Source organism: Prinia subflava, chromosome 13, assembly GCF_021018805.1.
Source record: "Prinia subflava isolate CZ2003 ecotype Zambia chromosome 13, Cam_Psub_1.2, whole genome shotgun sequence".
In the NCBI taxonomy this organism is placed as follows: Eukaryota; Metazoa; Chordata; class Aves; order Passeriformes; family Cisticolidae; genus Prinia; species Prinia subflava.
The window spans coordinates 20,436,306-20,461,424 of record NC_086259.1 but is presented as its reverse complement, the minus strand read 5'-3'; the positions used below and the strand labels follow the sequence as shown (position 1 = coordinate 20,461,424).

Genomic DNA, 25,119 nt, shown 5'->3' with positions numbered 1-25,119 from the left:
AATGTACGTCTTAATAAAGAAAAAAAGCAAGATTTCCAGATCTGATGGGAAATGCCAAGGGTTGGGAGCGCACAGCGCTGCCCAGCAGCTCCGGGACTGGGAAAAGGGCACCGGGGGTGTTCATTCCAGCATGTGGGATCACCCCAGTTCCTGGTGGTTCCGGGATGGGGAAGAGGAGATGGGGGGTGGTCACCCTGACACATGGGGTCACCACGGTACATGGGATGACCCTGGCACGGGACCACCCCACGGTCAGACCTCGCTGAAGACCAGCCCACACTGCTCCGGCCTCTTGCCGCAGCGGCGGGCAACGATGGCCAGGTAGAGGGTGAGCAGGGCCACCCAGTAGCAGGCGTAGAGGATGGCACCTGAGACCAGGAAGGCCACCTCGGTCTCGCTGAAGAGGTCCTGGCTGTAGGCGGTGTAGGCCAGCCCGCCCAGCAGCACCGCCACCCACACCGACACCGGCAGCAGCCCCACGAAGTTCACCACAATGGTGCGGCGCCCCGAGGTGCCCCAGCCCGACTTGTTGATGGTGGCAATAGCGAAGATTTTGGCGGGCAGCAGGCTGGACATGTAGAGGAGGGCATAGAGGGACATGAAGATCATCTCGGCGTTGCCACGCAGGAAGCAGGCGTAGGTGGCCTTGATGACCCCCACCAGCTGCACCGTCAGCAGGAACAGGAGGATGTTCCAGACGCGGCCGCGGTAGAAGAGCTGGATGACGGTGGCGATGAGGAAGAAGGGGAAGAAGCCAGTGACCACCGACTCGTAGGTCATCCAGAGGTGATGCTTGTGGAACCAGAGCGCGTTGTAGAGCCACTCACGGAAGTAGGATTTGCTCCAGCGGGTCTGCTGGTTGAGCCAGCGCAGGTACCGCGTGGGCGTCTCCGTCAGGCACTTGGAGCGGGCCGTGTACTTGGTCCGGTAGCCCAGGCTGAGCACGCGGTTGGTGAGGTGCCGGTCGTCCCCGAAGCTGCACTTGCTGCCCAGGAAGGTCTGGTGGTACCAGTCCTCGAGGAACTGCTGCAGCAACGCGTTGCGGTACATGCCCAGGGGGCCGCTGATGCACTGCACGCACCCGAAGTACGACTGGCACGCGCGCTCCACGTTGAAGGCCATCCAGTACCGCACGCTGCTCAGGAAGGAGAGCCACGAGTCGTACTTGTTCAGGATCTGGGGAGGAGATGCACGTCAGCCCCGGCAGTGCTGCAGCCCCCTGGGACTCCCAGCCCTGCCCTCGCCTTGCCGCCCCGGGGTGCCCTCCCTCGTGCCAGGGTACCTGGACGTCGCCGCCGACGCCGCCGACGTGGGGGTCGGCCTCCAGGATGCGGAGCATCTCGGCGGTGCAGGCGGGGTCCAGCACCGTGTCTGAGTCACACACCTGGGGGCAGAGGGAATGTCGAGCCCCGCTCCTGCCGCCCACGCGCGCCCGGCAGACAGCCCAGCCCACAGCCAGGCAAGCCTGAGCCACGGACGGCAAGACCAGGCAGAGCCCCGCAGACCGGCAGGCGATGGCAGGGAGCAGAGCACCCGGTGGTACCGGGGCACCGCTGCCCAGGACACCCGTCTCTGGCTGCTGGCACTGAGGCACCTGTCCCAGTCACCATGTGTGGGGACCTGGCATCCCGTGCCACACTGTCCCAGGGGATAACACCAAAGCAGGCTGTGTGGTGAGGAGGTGATGGGACACCCATGGGCAGCAGAGTGGGCAGGGCTAAACCCCTCAGCCACCCCAGTGCCAGTCACCCCCAGCCCTGGTGGCTCGTGGCCAGTGCATGGGGCCAGCTCCAGTGCCAGGCACCCAGGTGCTCCTGAGGATTCCCGGGGCTGCTCCCATGCCAGCCACAGCCCCTCTGCCTGGCCAAGCAGGCGGGACGCTCCCTGCCCACATCCCCCTGGCCCATGCGTGCACCTGGATATAGTCCACGGAGTCTCCGAGCGCCCGGAAGGCCGTGTACATCACCTCCCGCTTCCCGCCCCACTTCTGGAGGATGCAGGAGTAGGTGTTGCTGCGGACCAGTGCCTGAACATGGGCCAGCCCTTCCCGCAGCCCAGCCTCCGTCTCCCCCTCGCCCTGCGCGTGGAAGTTGCTCCTCCAGACGTAGCTGCCGGAGTGCTCGGAGCCCATCACGTCGTGGAAGATGTCCAGCATGTAGGTGTCGTCGGGGCCGTTCCCGTCCACCACCATCACCACTTTGAGGTCAGGGAAGGCGATGCGCTTGACGGAGCGCAGGCACTTGGTCAGGTAGTCGGGGTCTTCCTGGAAGGCGGCGATGCAGAGGGCCACCGAGCGCCCCGGCCGCACCGGCTGCCCCTCGCCCCGCATGCGCCGGTGCTCCAGGAAGGCGAAGAGGCTCTGGATGAAGAGGTGCAGCCCCAGGATGGCCCCGTAGAGCCCGAAGGAGAGGTAGTGCTTCTCCGTGTGGATGAACTGGTACCCTGTGACGTAGGCGGCCAGGATTCCCCCCAGCACCACCACGGCGAAGAGGCTGGTCCCCACGACACGCAGGGCCGTGGAGAGGCTCCCTGGCATCTGGGGGGACATGGGCACTGTCAGGGCAGGGGAACATCCTCCCCATCAGGTCACCCAGAACAAACGCGGGGCGGCCCTGCTCCTTTGCTGCCCCACAGCCACCCTCATCGCTCACTGGTTTGGGGTGACGCCTTCCCAGCGCCTCCCCAGGGCCAGAGGAGGTGCGGGGGTCCCACGCACCCCACTGTGTGTGGTGCCAGGTGAGGTGTGGGGGTCCCAAGTACCCCGCTGTGTACTGTGCCAGCACCCCCCATCCACCCAGGCAGGAGCACAGCTGCTCGCAGGCGATGGCTGGGCTGGAGGACAGGGAAGGGCACGGGGATGTCAGGGACCGGGGGAAATCACGGCCGCCCGGAGCCCTGCTCCACCCCGAGCGCGGGCGGTGGGACCCCCGGCCGCGGGGGTGGCAGCAGCCGGACCCCCCCCTGCGGGACGGGACGAGCAGCGCGGGCAGGACGGGACTGCGGAGCTGCACCGGGACGCGGGCAGGGGCTGCGGGCAGCTCGGGGGTGCAGAACACGTGCGGGGTGTGGGCAGGGAGCAGAGCCAGCCCCAGGGACCCCCGGCGGCACCTCCCGGGCAGCCCCTCCGGCTTTCCCCCTCTCCCGCAGCCCCCGGCGCTCCCGGCTCCTCCCGGTCCCGCAGCCCCGGCGCTCCCGGCTGCCCGTTACCCCCGGCCCCGCAGCCTCCGGTGCTGCCGATCTCACAGCACGGCGGGGGCACTCCGAGCCGGCACCAGCGGGGCCGGGAGGGAGAAGGAGGGAGCGGGACTCACCGTGGAGGTGCCGGTGGTGGTGGTGCCGCCGCTCCCCACCCGCCGCCGCCGCTGTGCGCCCAGCCTGGCCCGTGCGGCCCCTTTATACCGCGGCGGGGCCGGCACCGCCCGCAGCCCGCGGGGGCCCCGCCCGGCACCGGCACCGGCACCGGCACCGCCGGCACCGCCCCCGGCACCAGCACCGGCACCGGCTCCAGCTCCGCCCGCAACCCCCGCGAACCCGCCCCGCACCGGCAGTACCTGGCACCGGCCCCAGCCCCGCACTGCGGGAGTGATGACCGGCACCGGCAGCACCGGGGGCAGCACCAGCAGCACCGGCGGCACCGGCATCAGCGGCACCAGTGCTGCACCGGCACTGGCACCATCACGGCACAGCTGCTATACCGGCAGCACCGGCGGCGCCTCCGGTGCTTCACCGGAACCGGCATCACCATCACCCGGCACCGGCACAGAGCCGCGGGCACCGGCACAGAGCCACGGGGCTCGGACCGGCCTCTCCATCTCCCCCCGCCCCGGGCTTGGGGCCTCTCTCATGACACCCACGTGTCACCTTCCTGTGTCACCGTGTTCCCCCGCGGCATAAGCCACCCGTGTCACCCTGTCCCTGTGGCCGGTGGCTGCCAGGGCAGGTCCAGGGTCATCCCGGGGACAGCAGCACTTTGTCCCCGTGCTGGCCTGATGGCGGGGGACAACCAGATCCTGGAGGAGCCATCCTGAGTCTGTAGGAGGCACAGCCTTGACTCGGGGCTCAAATTCAGCACTTTTGGGTTTGTCTCCGCAGTCGTGTCCGGCTGTTCTGGGAGCTGGGTGTGAGGAAATGCCGGGATTGGCAGCCCCTGCAGGAGGATCCCCCTCACTGACACCCCCGGCACTGCGGTGACGCTGTCTGGGAGCTTCCCCAGCACCTGGAGTGAGGAGTGAGGAGCTGGGGAGCCCAGGGATGGGACAGGGACATGCCGGGAGCCTCGGCACCACCAGCAGTAGGGCTCCCACACAGCCACGGTGGGGCACAGGGGGGTGAAGCCTGGCACAGCGAGGCCAGACTGGCACGGTCATACCTGTGTCACCACCACGGTGCTGGGACAGGGGACAGGGGCAGCGTGTCTGCAGCCCTCCCTGTGCCCTCATCAGGGACCCCTCATTTTTCCCTGTGCCTGTGGCTGCTCCAGGTGGAAACCAAACTCTCTCCACCCTTGGCACAGCTGCTGCCTTGCTCCCAGCAGCAGGACAGCCGGACACATTCTTGTTCCTGGAGGCAGGATGGCCGGACAGTGTCCAGCCAGTGCATCAAGAGACTTTTCATTCCAAATTCCTCCTCTGCCATTCACAGCAGGCCCTGGACAGGCACAGCTGGTGCAGCAGCATCCCAGTGTGTGCCTGTGGCCCAACACCAGTGCCAGGAGCGATGAGGGGTGCTTGGCCATCCACCCTCAGGTGAGGAGAATGGCCTCTCACTGCTTGTGCACTCACAGCAGGACATGGCAATGGCTGGAGACGTGGCCAGGGCTCCCGACCTTGCAGGGAAGGGGGGGCCAGACCCCCTCCATTTGGCAGGACACACGGCAGTGGGAAATGGACCCCTGGGGCTGTGCACCGTGGGGCTGGACTGCACGGTGCCAGGGGAGCCAGGGCCCACCAAGCTGGGTCCCTGAGGACTCTGGTCCCCCCACAGCGCAGGTGTGCAGCAGCTCCTTGTGCAGGAATGGGGCCTGTGGTGCTGCCCTGCCTGCAGGGAGGAGCTGACTCCGATGTTGGGGCATCCCTGAGCATATGGTGTGAGTGGTGGTTCCAGCCAGGTACCCTGTAGGGTCTTTTAGGCCCTCCTCTGGGGGCATGGAGGGGCTCTTGGTACCACACCGGAGGGACCCATCCTCAGACCCTGTGATGAGGGAGCCCCCAGACCCTTCAGCATCCTTGTGGTGTGAGTACAGTGCCAAGGAGGGGCCATGGAATTCCACTCTGGGGGTGCAGACAGCAGAGCCCCCCTCCCTCCTGACTCCCCTCAGGGACTGCCACACATTTGGTGCTGCCAAAGGGAGCCTGAAGCACTGGCCCTGCCAGCTGCTTGCCCAACTCAGGGCTCACCCTGGGGCTGATGCCCACCCTTCCACAGCACACAGGGGCTGGGACACGGCCATGATGGCACCCAGCTTTGCATGGCCCCACAGACATCACAGACACAGGGCTGAGCACGTCTCTGTTTAATCCCACACCTCGTCCCAGCGAGGTTCCCTCCCCTCCCACCAACACCGCCAGCGGCGCTCCGGAGGGCACAGCAGGCCCTTCCCTGGGGAGCCACGGGCCCTGAGCCTCGGGCAGGAACAGTTCATCTCCACGGGCTCAGCCCCGCTACGGCAGCACCACGATCTTCTTCTGCAGTGTCTGTGGGGGGAACAGGGCCCTCCTCACGGCGGTGTCCAGCTCCTCCAGCGCCAGCTGCGCGTGCAGCACCGTCGCGGCGTCGCGCTCGGCCGTCACCACGTGCTTCAGCAGGCGGTACAGGTCCCGCAGCACGTCCTGCAGCACCTGGGCAGGGCAGGGGCAGCGTCAGCACCGCCCTGCCCCACCCGCAGCGCCCCTCGGCGAGCCCCGGCAGGCGCGGGGCTGCCCCTTCCCCCGGCAGTGTCAGGACACAGCGGCCCCCCGTGACTCAGTTTCCCCACATGCCAGCAGCACATTGCGGTGATCCCTCAGCACAGGGGCAGCAGGGCATGCCGGGATCCTGGCTGCGGGGATTCCCGTGGGGAACTGGCTGTTTCCTCCACGGGAGCTGAGTCCCAACATGCTTGTTACTGGGAACTGCGGAGGGAGGCCGCAGTGGTGGAAGAACTGGGCATTTCCAAGTCAAATCAGCGATGAACAACTCCCACAGCTCCCAAGAGCTGGCACTGCCCATGGCTCAGCCCAGCAGCTCGGAGGGACACCTCCACAAAGCCTCCCTTCCCCAGGATCTGCTGAGGAAACCCTTTAGTGGAGGATGCCCAAACTGGGCATCTCAGTCCCCTGGGGAGTTTTCCTGGAAGCTGCTTGGGAATGAGCCCTGCAGCCCCTACAGAGCAGGGGCCCTCCCCAAGGGATGCCCAGGAGCCCCTTGGTAGCTGTCCCCGCCCCAGGGACAAGCAGGGGTGACCCACCTCAGTGACCTTCTCACTCAGCCCCCGTAGCAGCACCACCACCACGTGCACAGCGGCTCTTCGCACTTCAGCCTCGGGGTCTGTCCGGGCTATGGCTGTCACACAGCAGGTGACCTGTGGGGACAGGGCAGGGGGCATCATCGAGGACTGGGAGATGCCGGGGATCCCATCGGAGCAGCCACTGAGGAGCTGGTGATGTCCCAAGAATGAGGATGGGACCCCCATGCTCTGTGGGGTGTGGGCTCCGAGCAGCTCCTACCAGGGCCAGGTGGCACATGGATGCCTCAGGAAGCTGTATAACAGTCTGTATAAAAATCAGGCAGAGCCAAAGGAATCTAATTAAATCCCGGCAGTGACAGCCGGGAGAATTAGCAGAGCTCGCACCTTCCCAAAATAGCAGCGTGTGGCTCACTGGCATCGCATCCACTGCCGGGATCCACCGGCACCGAGCGGGAACCGAGGGGAGCAGCCCGAGTGCCAAACCCATCGTGTCTCACTCCAGGAGCACTGCGAGGGGTGAAGCTCTGGCTCCCGGGGGGCACAGAGGCTGCTGGCCCCCAGGAGTTGGGCTCACCCCACTGGGATCTCCCACAGCTCCCAAAGCCGTATCTCACCCACAGCCTGCAGTGGGGCAGGTGAGGGCCAGCTCCGTGATGATACTGATAATGGTAATTAAGATAACGGGAGGGTAACAAGGTGTCATTAAGCGGGAGGTGTCTCTGGCAGGCACCACTTGTGCCCCCGGGTCTCCTCTGGCAGTGGCTGCCATGTGTGGAGCACGCACCTAAAAATCAGGGCTAGAACCTCCCTAGTGTTTGCTTCAGGCCTCATGACTTTGACACGCCACAATACCAGCAATTATCACTCATGTCCTTTATGGAAATGTCCCGTTTCCATATGGAAATGTCTCATTTCCACGTCCTCAGCAGCCCAACCATGTGCTAACAAATGCGCTCGTTAAGGAGAGGCCCCGTGCAGGCAGGGTCGGGAAGGATGGGGCCGGTACCTCCTGGATGATGGAGCCCAGCTGGAAGCCGAGGTGCTGGCAGAGCTCGCCCAGGTTGGAGAGGCTGCTGGCCCGCAGGGCACTGTCGGGATCCCGGGCACCCCGCAGGAAGGCCCGAATCAGCGGCTCCCGGTGCTGGAACACCATGTCCCCTGCCAGGGAGAGCAGAGCTGTGTGTCACCAGCAAAGGCCCACGCTTCCTGCCAGAGCCCTGGCTCCTTTGGGAACAGATGGGGTGAGCATCTGCCTTGAAACACCACGGAAGAGCTGGATGCAACATCTGGAATGTGGCTTGTGCCCCTCAGCACACACCCCGTGGCACAGCCCTTGGGGCTCTGGCACATTCCAGTCCTCCCATGGGGTCACTCACTGTCCAGCAAACACACCAAGTGTGAATCTCAAATTCCCACATCATCCAGACCCAATCCCCTGCCCCAATTAGCACACAGAGGTGCTGTGGATGTGTGAGCTGCTAATGAGAGCTCAGGCCCGTGCTCAGCATCCACAACCACCCGAGGAGCGTGGTCATCCCACAGGAGCTGAGCAGCCCTGTGAACACACCTCCTACAGGGCAGGGCCTTGAGGGGTGGACAGACAGCTCCAGAAGGCAGCTGGCCTGTGAGTTCTATGTTTTTCCAGCTCTCTCAAGCTCTGGTGTCCTGCAGCAGATGGAGGCAGTGGGATGGACACCTCGGGATGCCCCAGGATGTGGAGACAGGAATGATCCTTGCGGGCAGTGGAAGCTCCCCATTGCCATCCACGTGGGGGCTCAGGGCTGGGGACTGGCACAGGGCGGGGGAGCACAGGGCAGCTGTGATGCCAAGGACTTGCTGGGAATGGATGCTCTGTGCCTGCATCCCAGGCCTTGGAATTACAGCACTATGAGCAGTGCAGGGTGCTCCGAGTGGGATCCCCTCCAAAGCCAGCAATGCACCAGCCTCTGTGCCAGATGGGCACAGGAGGGGCAGGCAACACTTCCTTTCCTCCTAGATGGGGAAAGCTGCTCCAGTGGGACAGAAAACAGGGATGGGCACAGGGCAGGCGGGAGGCATGACAGTCCCTTGGCAGAGAGCTGGGGAGCGCTCCTGGAAGTGCTGGGTAAATCCTTGCTCTCAGATGCTGAAGCTTTGCAACAGAAACATCTTGGTGCAATTTGTTCTATAAATACGCCGGCGAGCCGGGACGTGCCAGAGCAGCTGTGGCACCACAGCGGCGGGGAGAGCACGGTGGAGAACGAGCCACCATCCCCAGGGCAGCTGCCAAGGGAAGCCACACACTCGGACACTGCCCGGGGAGCTCCGGGACTGAGGGGCTCTGAGCTGATTGCTGGAGCCCCACAGGACACAGGGGGATGCCCTGTCCCCATCCCAGCAGCTGGATGGATGGTGGCACAGCCTGGCACTGATAGGATGTCACAGCTGGCAGAGCCCAGGGGTGCCACTGGTGCAAGGGAACGTGGCACAGTCCCAGGGGTCAGGGGGTCCAGGCTCTTCAGGGGCATCCCCAGCCAAGGCACACAGCACCCACCCAGAGACCAGGAACCTCTGCCTGGCTACCAGCACCACAGACACTGGCTGCCACCTCCCTGACCATGCAGAGCTCCAGCTGTGTGCTCCTGCTGGCCAGGCCTCCTCCAGAGTCAGAGAAGGCATTCTGGACGTGTCCCAACAGCAGATGCTGGAAAGGCCTCATCCAGCTTCCACCTCTGAGCCCGGCGTGTCCGGGCGCTTCCTGGCAGTCTCCAAGCCCTGTGCTGCCAACCCAGGGATGGTGGGCTGCTGGCAGGACCCCTCACCCTGCTCCTGCTGCTGGCAAACCCCAGCCAGCTCCTCTTTGGCTTTCAGACCCTTCCCACCTTCCGACTACAGAAGTGCCCTGTGGGCTTTCCCCTGGTACTGGTGAGGTCAGGCAGGGCTGTGGCTGCTGGCAGGGGCAGTGCCATGCCCACGGCCGTGCACTCACCCAGCGCCCGGGTGACACGCATCAGCACCTCGCCCAGCTTCATCCTGGTGACAGCAGCCATGGCCTCCTCCGTGCCCTGAGCCCGGCACTCGTACTGTGCCAGCAGGACGGGCAGAATCCGCTCTGGATACTCACTGGAGAGCAGGGCAACACCTGGAGGGGAGACAAACTGGAAAATCAGTGATTTAGCAGTTGGCAGCAGGTGTCCACTCGCTGCTGCTGGGTGATGCCCTTTGACCCAGTGGGGACTTGCTGCACCAAGGGCAGCTGAGCACTGCAGCCAATGCTTGGGCACAGGGTCTGGTCACTGCTCCCAGCTCTTGGCCATCAGCACATGGTGCCAGCATGTCCCTGTCCCTGCAGGATGTGCCTGGCCCAGACTGGGAGCAGGAGCCACTGTGTGCCCCATGCCTGCTGCATCTCCCTAGGGTTGATCAGAGATCAGATCCCAGACACAGGGATCAAACCCTTCTCCAATGCCCTCCATGAACACACTCCAGCCCCTCAATGACTGTCTTGTCATGAGCAGCCCCAAACTGACCCCAGCACTCCAGGTGTGCTGTCCAGTACATCAGAACACACACTGGAGCCTGGCTCCATGAAACCCAGCGGTGCCACAACCACTGGCTCAGCCACAGCCCCGCCGCTGTGCCAGGGAGCAAGTGGGACTGTGGGGACCTGCCTGGCATGGCCCCCAGCCCCATGGCACAGCTCGGCACAGCTCGGCATGGCACAGGTGGTGCTGCCGTGGGCCAGGTGAGTCAGGGGAAGGAACCTCATCAGGGTTAATCACTGCCGCAGCCGCACTGCCAAACGTGCAGCAGCTGCAGCGGCGCATTAATCACCAGGACGGTTACAGCCTTTGTGCTGCAGCTGCGGGCAAGGACAGACCCGTCCCTCTCAAGACCGTACAGGCACTGGGAAGCACAGCATAAACTCCTTTCCCAGCTGCTGCCAAAGGTTACCAACTCAACGGCAGCGGTGCCAACATTGCTGTGGGCCATGGGAATGGCACCTCCCTTCCGTGGAACCCAGGGGACTGTGACCCTCCATCGTCACACGGGACACGCGTCACCCAGGGCGGAAGCACCTGCCTGCAGATCCCCTGGGCAGCCCGGGGCTGTGCTGGAGACCTGAGGGTTTCCTGGGAAGGGGTGTGAGTACTCAGGAGTTGCCACCTTGGCAGAGTCCTGAGGGGACACCACTGGGTCCCCCTGGTCCTGCTCCTCTGTCAGCCTCAGCTGAACAGATCCCTCCATGGGTGCCAGGCTGGAGCTCTGGGGCTGTGCCCATGCTGTACTGGAACTGCAGCCCCAGCCTGTGGCACAGACCTAGCACAGGGATGGTGACCAGCTCCAGGGAGTAAGGATAAATGGGAGATGAAGACTCCACCTTCAGGAACTCGCCATGGAGCCCACATGTAGCCCCAGGCTTGCTGGAACAGCACAAAGCCACAATCTGGGAGGGCAGGAGATGCAAAGCCCTCAGCCTGGCCACAGCTCTCCTGCTCTTCATTCCCAGGGCCCAGCGTCCCCACAGCACAAAACCTTCCCTGACAAAGTGCTGGCACTCACCCCAACAGGCACTGCTCACCTTGGATGGCTGAGAGGTAGACAAAGGCGTCCTCGTGCTGCACATTCTCCAGAAACACCTGGAAGGAAGGAAGGTGCCATCAGCAGTGACCCTGGGCTGGGCCAGCAAGGCCAGAGGGCTCCAGTAATTGTGACCATCTCCAGCCTGATGGCACATTCAGCACCAGCTCTGCTGGCAGTGGACACAGCAGGGGACAGGGACCATGGCAAGGGACAGGGAGCACAGCAGGAGCCTGGTACCTGCAGCAGCTTCTCCTGAAGCCGGAGCGCCTCTGGATCCCGCTGGGTGACCAGGCTGGCGAGGCAGCGCAGGGCAGCCGCCCGGGCGGGGGGCTGGGGGTCGTAGGCTGACACCAGCAGCTCCTGGAGCCCAGGCGGGGCCGCGCCGTCGGCACTCGGGGCCGCAGGGGCGCCGGAGGCCCTGGGCTCACGGCTCTGCTCTCTGCTCCTGTCCCTGCGGGCCGAGGGGCTGCCGTGCCGGTGCTGTGGTGATGGGGGGCTGGGGGCTGTGCCGGGAGGGCCAGCAGGGCTCCGTGCCCCTGGGCCAGGCTCCCTGCCCAGCACGCTGCCGGCAGCGGTGCCCAGCGAGCCCGGGGAGCAGGCGCCGTGGGTGCAGATGGCGATGCGCAGGTCCTGGGCCAGCTCCTGGGTCAGGGGCTCGGGGTAGGTGCGGGACAGCTCCTCCAGCAACGGCACCAGGCGCTTCAGCACCACAAAATCGCTGGATTTCAGCTGGGGAGGGAGAGGAGCAGCGCTGGCACCAGTGCAATGAGGGTTCACTGCACGGGGGGATGCTCCCATGCGGGTGAGGAGCCCCAGAGCCCATCCCCAGCTCATGAGCTGTGCTCTGGGCACCAGGAGCTCCTCTCGGCCCAGCGCCAATCCCAGCCCTGGCAGCTCTGGCAGCAGCCATGGGAGAAGGTGGGAAGTGCATGAACCTGAAGAGCAGCAGTGTCTGGGTATGGGGGCCAAGCCAGGGACACCCCTCTCACCAGCACTGTGCCAGACGTGCCATCAGCCCTGCCTGGAAGGACGCTCCCAGCACAGCAGACATGACCTGTCCTGAGCTGGAGAAGCTCCTGCCCTAATCTGGATTTAACTGCTAAAATCTGAGGCCTGAAAAAGGGTGCTTTAGCAGAGATTTTGGATGATTGCATAAAACCCCTTGCCTGTTGAAACCCAAACAGCTCTGCAGCTGCTTCCAAAACCTTTCACATTCCATTTTCCAAATTATGTCACTCCCATTAACACAAAAATGGGAGAAGGAGCTTGCCTGGGAGGGGCCCATTGCAGCCACAAGACTCTGGCTTTAACTTCTCTTCAACTACAGTTCTCTTCCCAGTGTCAGAAATTTACCAATAAGAGACAATAAATGATTTTTTTCTGTTAACAGCTGGATTTTCCTTAGGGTAAATCCAGGGCTGAAGCAACCCCAGGAGCTCAGTGATGGCAGAATGTTAATGCATGTGCCATTGCTCCCCATGGCAGCTCCACCGAGTGACACAGAACTCATATATATATATATAGGTATTACAAGGTAACTGAGAGATATAAATAACAATATAAATATGTATAAAATGTAAATATAAAAATGTAAGGGGATTTTCAAGGGTACAGCCCACATGGGAAGTTCACAATGCTCCGCAGCCAGAGCCTGTGACCGTGTGGGGATGCAGAGGGTGCAGCGCTGGCATTTAAAGATGCTGTGTGTGACTGAACTGCTCTGCTAGTGCCTTTTTAGGAGAGATTAGAAATTACTTAATTGGGCTCTTGGGGGTGCCCTGCTCAGACTGAATCTTTGGGTCAGCACCCTGGCACTGCCCCAAGGGAAAAAAATATATCTATATCTCTACATATCTTTTTACAGGCTGTGACTGAGCAGGGACCCTGAGCCAGGGCACCCAGCTGCCCCGGGGCACCCGGCTGTGTCAGGGCACCCAGCTGTGCCAGGGCACCCAGCTGTGCTAGGGGGCACCCAGCTGTGCCAGGGCACCCTCAGCTGGGCATGGCAGTGCCCTGGCCCCCACCCCGCCCCCAGCGAGGCCCCGGCTTTGCCCCTCACCTGCACGGCCCCGCCGAGCACGGCGGCCACCAGCCCCATGGCCATGGCGAGGGTCTGCGCCTCGGCCGCCGCGCCGGGGCCCCGCGCCGGGTGCGCACAGGCGCGGTGCAGCACGGCCGCCACGAACTCCTGCACCTGCCAAGGGAACAGCCGTGAGCAGCGGGGACAGCCCCGGCCTCCTCCCCTGCAGCTCCTGCTGCGCCCGGCACGATTCCACACACACTCACGGAGTGTTCGGGGTGGGATTGGTGGGGTGTGCTGTGCAGGGCAGGGAGCTGGACTCAGTGACCCCTGGGGGTCCCTTCTAATTCAGAATATTCTGTGATTCTGTGAAACCCTTCCTGTTTTCCTCCTGTTGCCGCTACCTCAATGCCAGTGTGGGCTCAGCCAAGTCATGTCCCAACTGGGACAAGGGGATGGTTAAACTGGTGGGGCCCCTCAGCAGCAGAAGCCCCCGTGGGGCTGGAGGAACAAAGGGAGCCCAGCTCCATCTCTGCCTCCTGCCTGGCTCCACCAGCGGATGGAAGCTGGGAAGGCAACTGGGATAGTCCCAAAGGGAAGCTCAAGGTGGGTATGGGTGGAATTGCCCTAAGTAAAGGCTTGGAAATTCCAAAGCCAAGGAGCTCCAGTCCCTGTCCACAATTTTCCATACCAGCTCTCCCCTTATCCTGTACAGCTGACACTCCAGCTGGGCTGTTTCCTGTGTTCTCACTTACTTTGTGATTTTTCCCACAATATTTTTATTCCACACGTAACAATCCTGCCTGGTTGGCATTGGCCTTCTCCACACTTGGCACCAACACCTTTGATCCCACAGGCTTCCTGCCTGCCTAACAGATCTTGAAATTAGGGAGTTGGTGTTCTCCACGCCTTATCTTCTCCCAGACAAGCCTGGGAAAGGTTTGGATCAGGGTCATTTCTACCCAGCAGGTGTGTTGCAAAAGAGGAGGAACTATTGTTTTCCTACTTCAGAAAACAAAGTATGAGGGCAACAAGGTCCTATTGTACCAAATTCCAAACTTCCACCCCCAGGGCACTGGGTGCAGGCAGCATTTCCTCCTCAGCTGCCAGATGCCTTAAGCACATCCCTTAAGCAAGGAGGGAGGCCGTGGAAAAAGGCTTTGGAAAAGGCTGCATAAAAGGCTCAGGTACCTGCTGGGATAATTATTCCAGAGAAGAAATTCCACCAAACAGCAAGTACGTAAAAAAAATGGAATATTTGCCCTCTCAACACAAGCTGGAGGGGTTGAAGTTATATTTGATATTAAAAAAAGGAAACTTGTGAATAAATAACAGTAGATTGCAACTGAGAAAAATTAAAACTTAAAAAAAAATCTAGGAAAAAAAATTTAAAGTGGGAGGTAAAAAAATTTAAAAATAAAACACTGGGGCACAGTTGTGGCTCAGGCAGGAGGAGAGAATTCTTGGTGCAGCGAGGAAATCAAGTTGACCTTGGTTATGGAGGAGGATATGTAAATAAAATAAACGTGCAGCTGTGGGGGGGCACAGTGGCTGCTGCTCCTGGGCTCCAGCTTTGGAAGGATGGATCCCACTCACTCCCACCCCATTAGGGCCCCCCAAGCGCCCCAGGGAACCCCAGACTGCAGAACCTGCTCAAAGCCTGTCCCTGTCCCAGCCCGGGGCCTCCCTGAAACACAACCCCAGGCAGGAGGATAATGGATTTTTTGTCTGGATTTCTTTGGTGGTGGGTTTGTATCCCAGGCTCCCGGCCGGACCCTGAAACCTGGCAGAACCCTTCCCCATTTCCCACCCGACTCTCCGCCCCGCGGGTGGGTGTGATGGGGAGGCAGGTGGGGACAAAGCGCCGCTGGCTGTGTCCCCTCTGCTGCTGAGCACACAAAGGCTCCTTTGTCCCAAAGGAAACGTGAGGAAACCTGCCTGAGCCGTGACCGCCCCTGCCCACGGCAGCACGGGGAGCTGGCATGGCAGGGGCACTGGGGGAAAACAGCAAGAAAAGACAGGATGAGGAAGGTAAACGACACCGGATCTGCAGGGGATCCGCAGGGGATCCACAAGGGATCCACAAGGGATCCACACGGGAATGCTATGCTGCTCTCAGTGCCCAGCTGCCTTCCCAACTGGTACAGCCAGACCCACGCAGGGCGGGTTCAGGGGGAAAGATTTTAAAAATCTTTTTTGGGATCAGGGTCAAGGGGCCCCAGTGGCCTTTGAAATGACAAATATTTAATACATTTGGCACTGCCCATCCATGAATGTAGGAGCACAGCTATGCCAATCAGGTTGCTCCCATCCAACCTGGCCTTGGGCACTTCCAGGAATGGCACAGCCACAGCTCCTCTGGGCAACCTGTGCCAGGGCCTCACCACCCTCACAGGGAACAATTTCTTCACTATATCCCTTCTATAGGGATAGGGGAAATCCATTCCCCTTTGCCCTGTCACTCCAGGACCTTGTACAAAGTCCCTCTCCCGCTCTCTTGGAGCTCCTTTAGGCACTGGAAGTTTCTCTAAAGGTCACTCTGGACCCTTGTCTTCCCCAGGCTGAGCAATCCCACCTCCTCCAGCCTTTGCTCCTGGAGGTGTTCAGCCGATCCCCCCGGGCTTTGCCATGACCAACCTGCACGATGTCAGTGAACACGGTGTCGGAGACGCCCTCGCACAGCGCGGCCACGAGCTGCAGGACCAGCAGCTTCCTCCCCTGCCTGGCCTGGTGCTGCTCCAGCTCCAGCAAACTCCCTGCAGGCTCCACAGCCGGGCTGGGAGCTGCCTCATCCTCCGCAGCCACCTGAGTCAGCTCCTGCCGGGAAGGGAGCGCAGGGCACGGAGAGGCAGCGGTTAAACACGGGGAGCCAGTGCCAGGAACGACTCCTCACACCACCACCTCCAGCTGGTGGATGAAGGCTTCCCAGAGCTGTCCTCAGCTCCTGGGTGTCCCATCCCTGTCCCCTCCTGTGACTCTGGGCTGGGGCACAAAGCCCCAGTCCAACCCAGGCCTGGAGGGGACCGTGGGGGGCCCCAAGTGAGATCAAAGGGAGCAGGTATGGGGCCCTTCTTCTACAGCCAAGGAAGCAACAGGGATTATTCCCAGCCTCCAACACACTTCAGACATGCTCCTGCTGTTAAAACAGCCCAGAGGGAGGATGAGGGTTAACCCCTTCAGGGCTGCTCCCACTCCTTGGCTCCCCACCCAGCACACAGGGCTGCTCCAGCACGTGCCGTACCCCAGGACACACAGGGGGATGATGCCTCTTCTGCCTCCTGACTGTCCAGGGAACCCCTTCCCACAGGTATGCCCCAACCAGGCTGCCCTCACCTTCAGGCAGTGGATGAAGAAGTCTCCAGCCAGACCACTCTTCTGGCAGTGGGACAGGAGCTCCACCAAGCTCTCCACATGGCACTGCTCCAAGGAGATCTTCTGGTACAGAGCCTCATCTTCATCACTGGAACACGTCACAGTATCACCAACACAAACACACCCAGAACCCCCTGACCCCCAGAGTCCAGGACATGGTGAAATCCCAGTCTGCATTTCCCTGGAAGCCTTCCTTCCCAGCACTTCCCAGCAGAGCCTGGAGGCAGCTGAGCCAAACCTTGCCCAGGTCATTTGGGCTCTGCTTATTAACTAACCTGCACTCATTAAGAGAAACCATGCGCCCAAAACATACATTTCATCCAACCCATAAATAACAGGATTAGTGCTGGCTAAGTTAGGCAGTGGTCAGAGCTGTGGCAGCAGGGGCATGGGCAGAGCCAGGGCCAGTATGGAACAAGTTTAAAGTAGTCCCAGTTTAAGCAAGGCAGAGCTGCTTCTAATTCCGGCCTTACAGTACCTAAAGAGAATTTATAAAAACACTGGAGAGGGACTTTGAACAAGGGCATGGAGTGACAGGATAAGGGGGAATGGCTTCCCATTGACCTCAGGTGGGTTAGATGGGGTAATGGGAAAGAATTCTTCACTGTGAGGGTGGGCAGGCCCTGGCACAGGGTGCCCAGAGCAGCTGTGGCTGCCCCATACTTGGAAGTGCCCCATGCCAGGTTGGATGGGATTTGGAGCAGCCTGGGCTAGTGGAAGGTGTCCCTGCCCATGGCAGGGGGTGGACTGAGATGAGTTTTAAGGTCTTTTCTAACCCAAAGCAGCCTGTAATTCTAGCTCAGGAACAGCTTGAAAATAAGCCAAACCAAACGTATTTGTGGGGATTTTGCTGCAGGTGCTCCCAGCCCCCAGCACACCCCTGGGCACAGCTGTGCCTGTGCCTGCCCCACAGTGCTGCCCTGGGCCCTCCTGCCACCTCAGAGCCCCTCTCTTTAAACCCAGCCTCCTGTTGGACATCCCGGCCTGCGTGGCTGGAGACTAAAGGCTGCAGTTAACTCCCAGCATGGCCAGCTCTGCCTCTGCTTGGGGACCATCTGCCCACACCAGAGGAGCTCCACGGCTGCTGGCACTGCCACAGCCTCTGCTGTGACTGTGCCACCTGTGCCCGAGGGACGCTGCTCACTGTGTCACCAGACAGGCTCGGGCTGCAGGTTGGAAGCTGAATTTGGGGGGTGTTGAGATTGGAAATGCACATCCCATTCCCAGAGAGTGCACAGGCAGGGCTCAGGAGTCAGGAAAAGCAGGCAGGGAGTGCACATCAATGCCAAGGTGGAGCGTGATGCTTTTTGGGGCTGCAGGTCAGAGCTCTACACCATGTCCAGGGAACCTGGGGGCTGTGCTGGCTCTGGGGGCTGTGTGGAAGTGTCACCTGCCTGAGCTCAAGGGGATGAGACCCTGTGGGATGGAACTGGCAGCCCCCTGCCTGCCCAGGCTCTCTGCCAGGCTTCCCTGGAAAGCCCTGGGTGCCAAGTGACCCAGGGGACTGTCCCACAGCACTCACCTGCTGGTCTCCCCCACGACGACGGCAGCACCGCCCTCGCTGCCCACACGGAGCTGGCACTGCGGGTGGAGGGTGGGCACGAGGCTGCTCAGCCTGGCCAGGCCTTGCAGCACAGCCAGGGACTGCTCCCGCTCCGCCTTCTCCAGGAACCACAGCAGGATGTCCTGGCACGGGGAGCTGTCAAGGAGAAAGGAACCAGTGGTGACATTGCTCTGCCCACTGCACCTTCCCTGAACATGTTTTGGGATGAGGGACACATCTAGAGAGCTCCGGAGCAGCCGTGGGCTTTCCTTGGGATGCTCCAGCTCCTGGCTCTGGCAGCTGAAAGCATTTGTGCCTGTTTCTAAGGGGATGAGCAGCACATCCTGCCCTTCTGGCGTTCCCAGATGGAAGGATTTGGGTTCCTCCACACTTCAGGCTGGCAAGGAAGCACTGTGAACACCCCTGGCACGCCCTGCCTGTGCCTCGCAACGAGGTGACAAGGGCTGCTGGCAGTGCCAAGGGAGAGGAGGAAGGAGACGGGAGGACTGAGGTGGCACGGGGAGCCCTGCCAAGGAAAGAAGCAGGTTAATGAGGTGAAGCAGCCACGCTGGGCCGTGCCAGGGGTCTGGAAACCCGAACACTTCCAGGCAGCTGCGGGTTCAGTCATCCCTGCCAAATTCCTTAGCAAAGGAAGCAGTGACTGCTGGCCCAGCAGCAGCGTGAACTTGGCGCGTTCCACCAGCTTGTCACGGCACTCGCTGCTCTTTGAGGTGATTAACGAGGCCTTTAATAACAGCAGAGAATGTGCCTCCACACACCTTTTAGGGAAAGCCTCCACACGCCAGGATCACCAGAGCACTGCGTAACCCCACCAGGAATGTTTTAACCAGGCTGGTCCCAAGTGCAGGGAAAGCCTGGGGGGAGCAAGGAGAGAGGACAGCCAGCACCTGGTCACCCCTGTCCCTGCCACGACTGGCACGTGTGGTGTGTACACTGCACACCAGTCATGGGGAGCTGGGCATAGCACGGGGGATCAGCTGCCAGGAGCAGCTCCTGATTGTACCAGGGGAGAGTGATCCCAGACTGGAGAATGATCCTCTGCTTCCAAGAGGCAGTGTTTAAAGTGTTTTCCCAGTTTTTATGCTATCTGCAGACCCCTCCATCCAGTTTCCAGCATCACTACCTCCATCCATGGACAACCACAATCCCTGCTCTAGGCAGAGCCACCCTGTGCTCCCGAGGGCACGCTCAGCTCTACACGGAACATTCTGGCTTCAGGGAAGACAAAAACCAATGTGAGAACGGCTTCCTTGGGCACAGGCTGCCAGTGAGGTCGTGTGCCCTGCCTGTGGTTACTGCCAGCTTGGAATGAGAGTGCTTTGGGATAAGATGGATCTCTGCTCCTGCCTTGCCCTGAGCGTGGCTGGTGGAGGTGGGCAGAGCTCAGCAGATGAAAGCCCAGCAGAAGCCGAGTACAAGCCCTCCCTTACCGTAAGTATGACACATTCTGCTTGGCGAAGGAATAGAGGGAAAAAACCACTCCCAGGACTGACTGTAAGGATCCCAGCAGCAGGCTCGAGCTGTCATTCCCAACCACATACACCTACGGAGAGAAGGGCACAGGGAGGGGAGTCAGACACCCGCGTGGGGCAGAGGGGAGTTCAGGAACACGTCTGTGCACAGGGCAGCCATCAGGGGGGATGGTGGAGGGTCCTCAGCCTCTTCAGTCTGGAGGCTGTCTTCCCTGACTATGCCACATTCCCTATTAAAACCTGCCTTCAGCACCACCTTTCTCCAAGAATTTGCTTAACCACAGCAGGGCTCCAAGCCACAGGAAGGTTGCAGCCAGCTATTTGGGAAGTCTGCTGCTTAGGAGTAAGGTCCTGCCTTACTCAGGGATGCAACAGGCCCCCAGGAATGGGCAAATCTTCATTGAATTACTGTAAATCTCCAACACAGAGATCAGTCACTAGCAGGGCAGCTGGGCTAGTGGGTGCTGAGCTGAGGCACTGGGCTGCTCAGGCTTTGGGGGGTCTGCAGAGGCTCTGGGAATGTTGTTGGTGCTCAGGGGGAATTACAGTGGCTCTGGAGATGTTGTAGAGGCTCAGGGGTGATTGCAGAGCCCTGCTCCTCTCCTCCACCTCACCCAGCACCCTCTGAAGAAGCTGAGAAATGGTCCCCAAAGGCCCTGCCCTGCTCCTCTGATGCACACAGATCTGTTCCCCTGTGCTAATCCCCACGGAGCCATTCCTCATCCCCAGACCCTTGTGTACACAAAGCCTCCCCACGAAGCCCCAAGGATGGTTTCTCACTAGGCATCAAATGACACTTGCTAGGCGAGAAACTCCCCCAAACCTGGGGTCCCCTCACTAATCTGGCTGCTGTCAGGCCCTCAGTGCTCTGCCATTAAGGAGGGACCCACCCCAACCCCCCCAGCACTGTTCTGGGAGGGAGCAGCCCTCCAGACCGGTCTCTGCCTGCCAGCCAGTTACAACAGATCATTACTGGGAAAATAGACAACAATCCCAGCATTTAAGAGCTTAGCCTGCCTCGGGGCATGCCAGGAAGCAAGTCACCAGCTTCTGAAATTTGAATTCCTGGACTGGAGATGTCCTTCTGGGCTGGAACGTGCAGCAGGAAGCTGCTGGAGCCTGCATCGTGCCACTGGGGTTACTGGTGGGAATGTGGGAAATGGAGTTATGAGGGGAGGTGTCACAGGAGAGGCTTCCACAAAAAGCCCTCATCCTTCACAGGAAGCACAAGGATGGACCTTGCCAATCCCCCAAAAGCCAGAACAAAGATCTGTGCTCCAAGGAAAGCTTAAGAGCTCTTTACAGTGCCTAAGGGGGCTCCAAGAGGGTTGGAGAGGGACTCTGGACAAGAGCCTGGAGTGACAGGATAAGGAGCAATAACTTCCAACTGCAAGAGGGTGGGTGAAATGGGATACTGGGAAGGAATCCTTCCCTGTGAGGGTAGTGAAGCCCTGGCACAGCCCATGTGGAGACTGGGGTACTCCTGCAATGAGGGACAGACAACTGAGCATGAGTGCAGGAGACACTGGGTTTGTGTGGCTCAACACACACTGAGCTGCTCACCAGGTCTCAAAGCAGCTCTTTTCTCACCCAAAGCAGACACGGTACCTTGACCATATCTTCCACACAGCTGCCCAGCTCTGCCTCTGGTACCACCACGGCCCCTGCTGTCAAATCCTCCAGTGCCAGCTCTGAAAGCAAAGGGGAGAGAGACATGAGCCCCCAAAACAGCCCAGAGCCCCCAAAACAGCCCAGAGCCCCCAGCAGCAGAACTGCCCCACCATTCCCTGCACCCAAATGCACTCCCACAGCTCCCTTCCCTCCCCATGAGAACAGACCAACCCTCATTAGCCATACTAATTGTGCTGCAGTGTTGCAAACCCCCAAGGACACACGGAAATCAACAGCAGACCACAATTCCCTGATGGATGATTCCCCAGAGAGCTGCTGGTCAGTGTGGGGAACCAATGGCTTCTGTCTGGGTGCCCAGAACAAGGATGTCAGCCTGGGAGAGGTTCCCAAGGAGCACGGGGCACAGCCAAACTGCTCAGCTAACATGCTGCAGCAACTGGACTCAAGTAGGAGTAAATATGGTGAATCCAGACAAGCTGACAGAGTCAGCACACACAGCTGGGCTCCCACACTCCACAGCCTGGCTGCCAGCCTGAGAAAATTCAGATGGAAGGACAAAAACCAGTGAGGAGTGAAACCAGACCGCTCCACAGTGCAGGTACCTGTGGCCTCGGAGCAGCGGCGGAGCGGTGCCAGCAGGGGCTGCAGCAGGTGCCTCTGTGCCAGCTCTGGCTGCTCCCTGGCCATGGTGAGCAGTGTGGTGGTGGCCACACGCTGGAACTGCCGCGCTGCCACTTTGTCCTGGATGTGCAGCAAGTCCAGAATCTGCGAGGAAAAAGAAACCAGGATCAGCAGCCCCTCAGAAGGGGCAGCCTGGCGCCTCGCAGCAACCAAGGAGCCGCCCATGTGCTGCTCTGCTGGGCAGCTGGCATGACATTCCATGTGTGGAAGAGCCAGTGTCCTTCCCATGCAAGAAGGATACCTTCTGGGCTCCAACCAGGAGCCTGCACCACTCCCAGAGCCAAAGGCTGGAAGCAAGAGCTACACACAGAGCTCTGTGTAGCACAGTGCCAAGTGCCTCATGTGATCACACAACATCATCCAGCATGGCAATAAAACATGGAAAATTCAAGAGTGGAAATGCCCTACTGCCAAAAGAACATGTCCACGTTGTGCTGGCTCGAGCCAGGCCATGCTCACACAAAAGGAGCAGTCCTAGCACTCTCCAAGCCAGGAGCTGGCTCTATATTCCCCAGCAGAGGGGACGAGGAACTTACCTGGGGGCACACCTGTCTGTAGTAGTCCTCGAGGGACAGGCACTGCTGTGGGCAGGCAGCCAGGATCTTCCCAACTGCATCGCACTTCCTCCAGTCCAGAGCTGCTGCTTCAGCACCAGCACCACCTACAACACCAGCAGGAATCCTGGGTCAGCTCTGACCCATGGCCAGCTCGGCTGAAGCCAGGTGTTCCTAGCCAAAAATTGGATTCTGAGCTTTTATCGCTCTTGTTAAATCAAACATCTTTCAGGAGGCACCTGAACTTAAGGATGGAAAGGGGGAAATTGCTGTGCAAGAGCTCTGATAATGGAAAACAACTCCTACAGCCAGGTGGGTGAGCCAAAAGGTGGGGAGAGGTTGTGCTTGGATGGTTGGAATTGGCCGGATGAGATTTTGGCACCAAATCTTGGGATTCAGCTTGTGAAGAGCTACAGCTTCCCTCTCCAGCCTTTCAGTGTGGCCCTTAAACATAGGTGTATCCCAAATTCGAGCAGTTTGGGAGCTCAGCGCAGTCAGAGGCAGTCAGCAGCGCATGGTGACTGTGTCACTATGTCACCTCAGCCTGGCACAAGCCAGTTCCCACATCCAGCTCTTGTGGCTCTGCTCTCATCCAGTGAACTGTCTCACTTCTGAATCTGTGAGGCTGGGACTCAGAGCCCTCCACTCACCGTCTGTGCCCTCCAGGACACCCCGAACCACGGCCTGCACCCCGCCAGGCCTCAGCAGCCTCTCGGAGAGCAGGTGCCCGCAGAGCCGCCGCAGCCAGGCCGGGGCTGCCCCGGCACTCACAGACCTCTGGAAGGGAGCAAAGGAGCAGCGTAAGGAGTGTATTTGCACACACCTGTGCCAACCCCACCTCTGGGCAAACAGCCCATGCCCTGACAGGGAGCACAGGACACAGACAGGCTTTGAACTGCTGATTCATCCAGTGGCATAAAGGAAATTGGGAATTACGGAGAGATATCAGTCCTCAGGTGCTTAGCATGCTATATTCCATCTCTGGCAGTGTCCAAGGCCAGGTTGGATGGGGTTTGGGGCAACCTGGGGTAATGGAAAGTGTCCCTGCCCATGGTAGGGGGTGGAATGAGATGAACTCTGAGTTCCCTTCCAGCCCAAGCCATTCTGGGATTCTATGACTCTATTAAGGGCATTATCTCATGAGGACTTTCCTGAAACAACACTTAAGAGGTTCCCCATCTGCTCCTCTCCAGGAGGCTTTGGAACAGCCCCAGAGAGCAGCAGGTGCCCTGTGCCATGCCCTGAGTGGGGAGGGTGAGGTTTGGAGGAGCAGAGGCTGTGCTTGGCTGGGCACAGAGGATGTGGGTGCCACGCCAAGGTGGCACGAGCGGCGATGACAGTCCCTGACACACCCACACTCCGCTCCTGCACAGCAGCGCTGGAATGACACACCCAGCAGCCTCACCAGCGCTCAGGGATTGGTTTTTAAGGTGTAAGAACATTTCCAGAAGAGCAGCAGTGTCGGAGTGTGGGAACCACGGGGGTAGGACCCTGACAGCCCGTGCCGGGTATAGCCTGGGGTACCTGCTTGGGCTGTCCCTGCAGGACGAGCAGCTCCTGCACTGCCAGCGGCTGGTAAACACGGTCCAGGATGTCCCTCAGGGCTTCCCGGCACTGCGCTCGCTCCGCTTCCGAAACACCCTGGAACAAAACACACCAGGGCTCTTGAGAACAGCTTGGCTGGGCACTAAAGCCCCGGTCCCGACCGTGCGCCGCTGCCCCGCAGCCCCCGCCGGGCTCCGTGCCTCGTGTTCCTTCTCTCACATGGGGCACGGCGGCAGGACACGGGAGGGGAGCGGGCCGGGGCTCGGCTGGACACCCACACCAGCCCCGGGAGCGGGGACACGGGGTGCGAATGTCGCACGGACCTGGCAGAGAGCGGCGGGGCCGTGTCCCAGCCCGCAGAGCCCGGAGAGGAGCAGACGGAGGTGCCGGGAGAGCAGCGGGGCGCCCAGGGCCGGCACCCGGGCCAGCTCGACCAGCGCGGCCACGGCGGCGAACAGCCGGGCCCCGCGGGCGCCGGGCGGCGGCCCCAGCCCCGGCCCCGGGCCCAGCCCCGGCGGCAGGTGCGGCAGCAGCCCCAGCCCCACGGCGGCCCGCAGCGCCCGCCGCACCACCCGCTCCTGCCCCACGCTCAGCGTGTCGGCGCCGGGCGGCGGCGGCGCCCCGGGGGCGGCGGGGGCGGCGGGGGCGGCGGCGAGCGCGGCCAGGCGCTCCTTGAGGCACAGCAGCAGCGCCAGCAGCCCGCACGCCGCCGCCCAGCCCGGCTCCGAGCCCGCCGCCCCGGCCGCCAGCGCGGGCGCCCGGGACAGCACGGCCGCCCGGAGCTGGCGCAGCGCGGCCCAGCCCGCTGCCCGTGACAGCCGCTCCTCCAGCGCCGCCGCGTTCCTGCGCAGCGTCTCCGGGCACAGGGCGGGCTCCGAGCCGGGGCTGTCGCCATCACTGGGCGGCCCCAGCAGCAGCTCCAGCGCCTCCACCACACGCGCTGGCTCCGGGTCCGGCTGTGCCTCGCCCGCCATGGCGGGGCTGCTGCCGGCGAGCGCCGCCATGCTGGGGAGGGCAGGGAAGGGGCGGGGCCGCCCCGGGCCGCCATGCTGGGGAGGGCAGGGAAGGGGCGGGGCCGCCCCAGGCCGCCATGCTGGGGAGGGCGCTGAGGGGAGGGGCCGCGCCGGGGCCGCCATCTTGGGGAGGCCGGGTCGGGAAGGGGAGGAGAAAGCGCCCGGAGAGCTGAGGCGGGGCAGGGGACAGGGCAGGGGACAGGGCAGGGGACAGGGCAGGGGACAGGGCAGGGGACAGGGCAGGGGACAGGGCAGGGG

General features: G+C 61.4%; 2 protein-coding genes across 3 annotated transcripts; both read right to left on the bottom strand.

Annotated features, from left to right (window-relative positions):
* Nucleotides 1-109: 109 nt before the first annotated feature.
* Nucleotides 110-2,536, bottom strand: HAS3 (hyaluronan synthase 3). Its single transcript, XM_063410826.1, has 3 exons — nucleotides 1,916-2,536; nucleotides 1,283-1,384; nucleotides 110-1,176 (listed from the first exon to the last, which is right to left on the bottom strand). Exons 1-3 carry the CDS (start codon nucleotides 2,534-2,536, stop codon nucleotides 253-255), a joined length of 1,647 nt encoding a protein of 548 aa, XP_063266896.1. The 3' UTR covers nucleotides 110-252.
* Nucleotides 2,537-5,503: 2,967 nt separating this feature from the next.
* TANGO6 (transport and golgi organization 6 homolog) lies at nucleotides 5,504-24,872 on the bottom strand. 2 transcript variants are annotated; one of them, XM_063410678.1, is made up of 17 exons: nucleotides 24,172-24,872; nucleotides 23,828-23,944; nucleotides 22,954-23,080; nucleotides 22,286-22,410; nucleotides 21,671-21,833; nucleotides 21,045-21,127; nucleotides 19,395-19,507; nucleotides 17,923-18,099; nucleotides 16,362-16,488; nucleotides 15,666-15,845; nucleotides 13,068-13,202; nucleotides 11,246-11,737; nucleotides 11,007-11,064; nucleotides 9,414-9,566; nucleotides 7,452-7,603; nucleotides 6,446-6,559; nucleotides 5,504-5,837 (listed from the first exon to the last, which is right to left on the bottom strand). In XM_063410678.1, the coding sequence occupies exons 1-17, from the start codon at nucleotides 24,850-24,852 to the stop codon at nucleotides 5,661-5,663; spliced, it is 3,174 nt and encodes a 1,057-aa protein (XP_063266748.1). In that variant the 5' UTR covers nucleotides 24,853-24,872; the 3' UTR covers nucleotides 5,504-5,660. The 2 variants fall into 2 exon arrangements, with proteins under 2 accessions (XP_063266748.1, XP_063266749.1); XM_063410679.1 differs by lacking the exons at nucleotides 5,504-5,837; nucleotides 6,446-6,559 and adding an exon at nucleotides 6,566-6,952.
* Between the last annotated feature and the right edge of the window lie 247 nt (nucleotides 24,873-25,119).

Excerpts from the sequence above, each read along its gene's own strand:
- HAS3 (XM_063410826.1), bottom strand. The coding sequence starts at position 2,536 with ATGCCAGGGAGCCTCTCCACGGCCCTGCGTGTCGTGGGGACCAGCCTC. Across the intron at positions 1,385-1,915 it reads ACTCCGTGGACTATATCCAG|GTGTGTGACTCAGACACGGT; the intron begins GTGCACGCATGG and ends CTCTGCCCCCAG. Across the intron at positions 1,177-1,282 it reads GCGTCGGCGGCGACGTCCAG|ATCCTGAACAAGTACGACTC; the intron begins GTACCCTGGCAC and ends TCTCCTCCCCAG.
- TANGO6 (XM_063410678.1), bottom strand. The coding sequence starts at position 24,852 with ATGGCGGCGCTCGCCGGCAGCAGCCCCGCCATGGCGGGCGAGGCACAG. Across the intron at positions 21,128-21,670 it reads CCGCTGCTCCGAGGCCACAG|AGCTGGCACTGGAGGATTTG; the intron begins GTACCTGCACTG and ends CTTTGCTTTCAG. Across the intron at positions 11,065-11,245 it reads TTCAGGAGAAGCTGCTGCAG|GTGTTTCTGGAGAATGTGCA; the intron begins GTACCAGGCTCC and ends CCTTCCTTCCAG.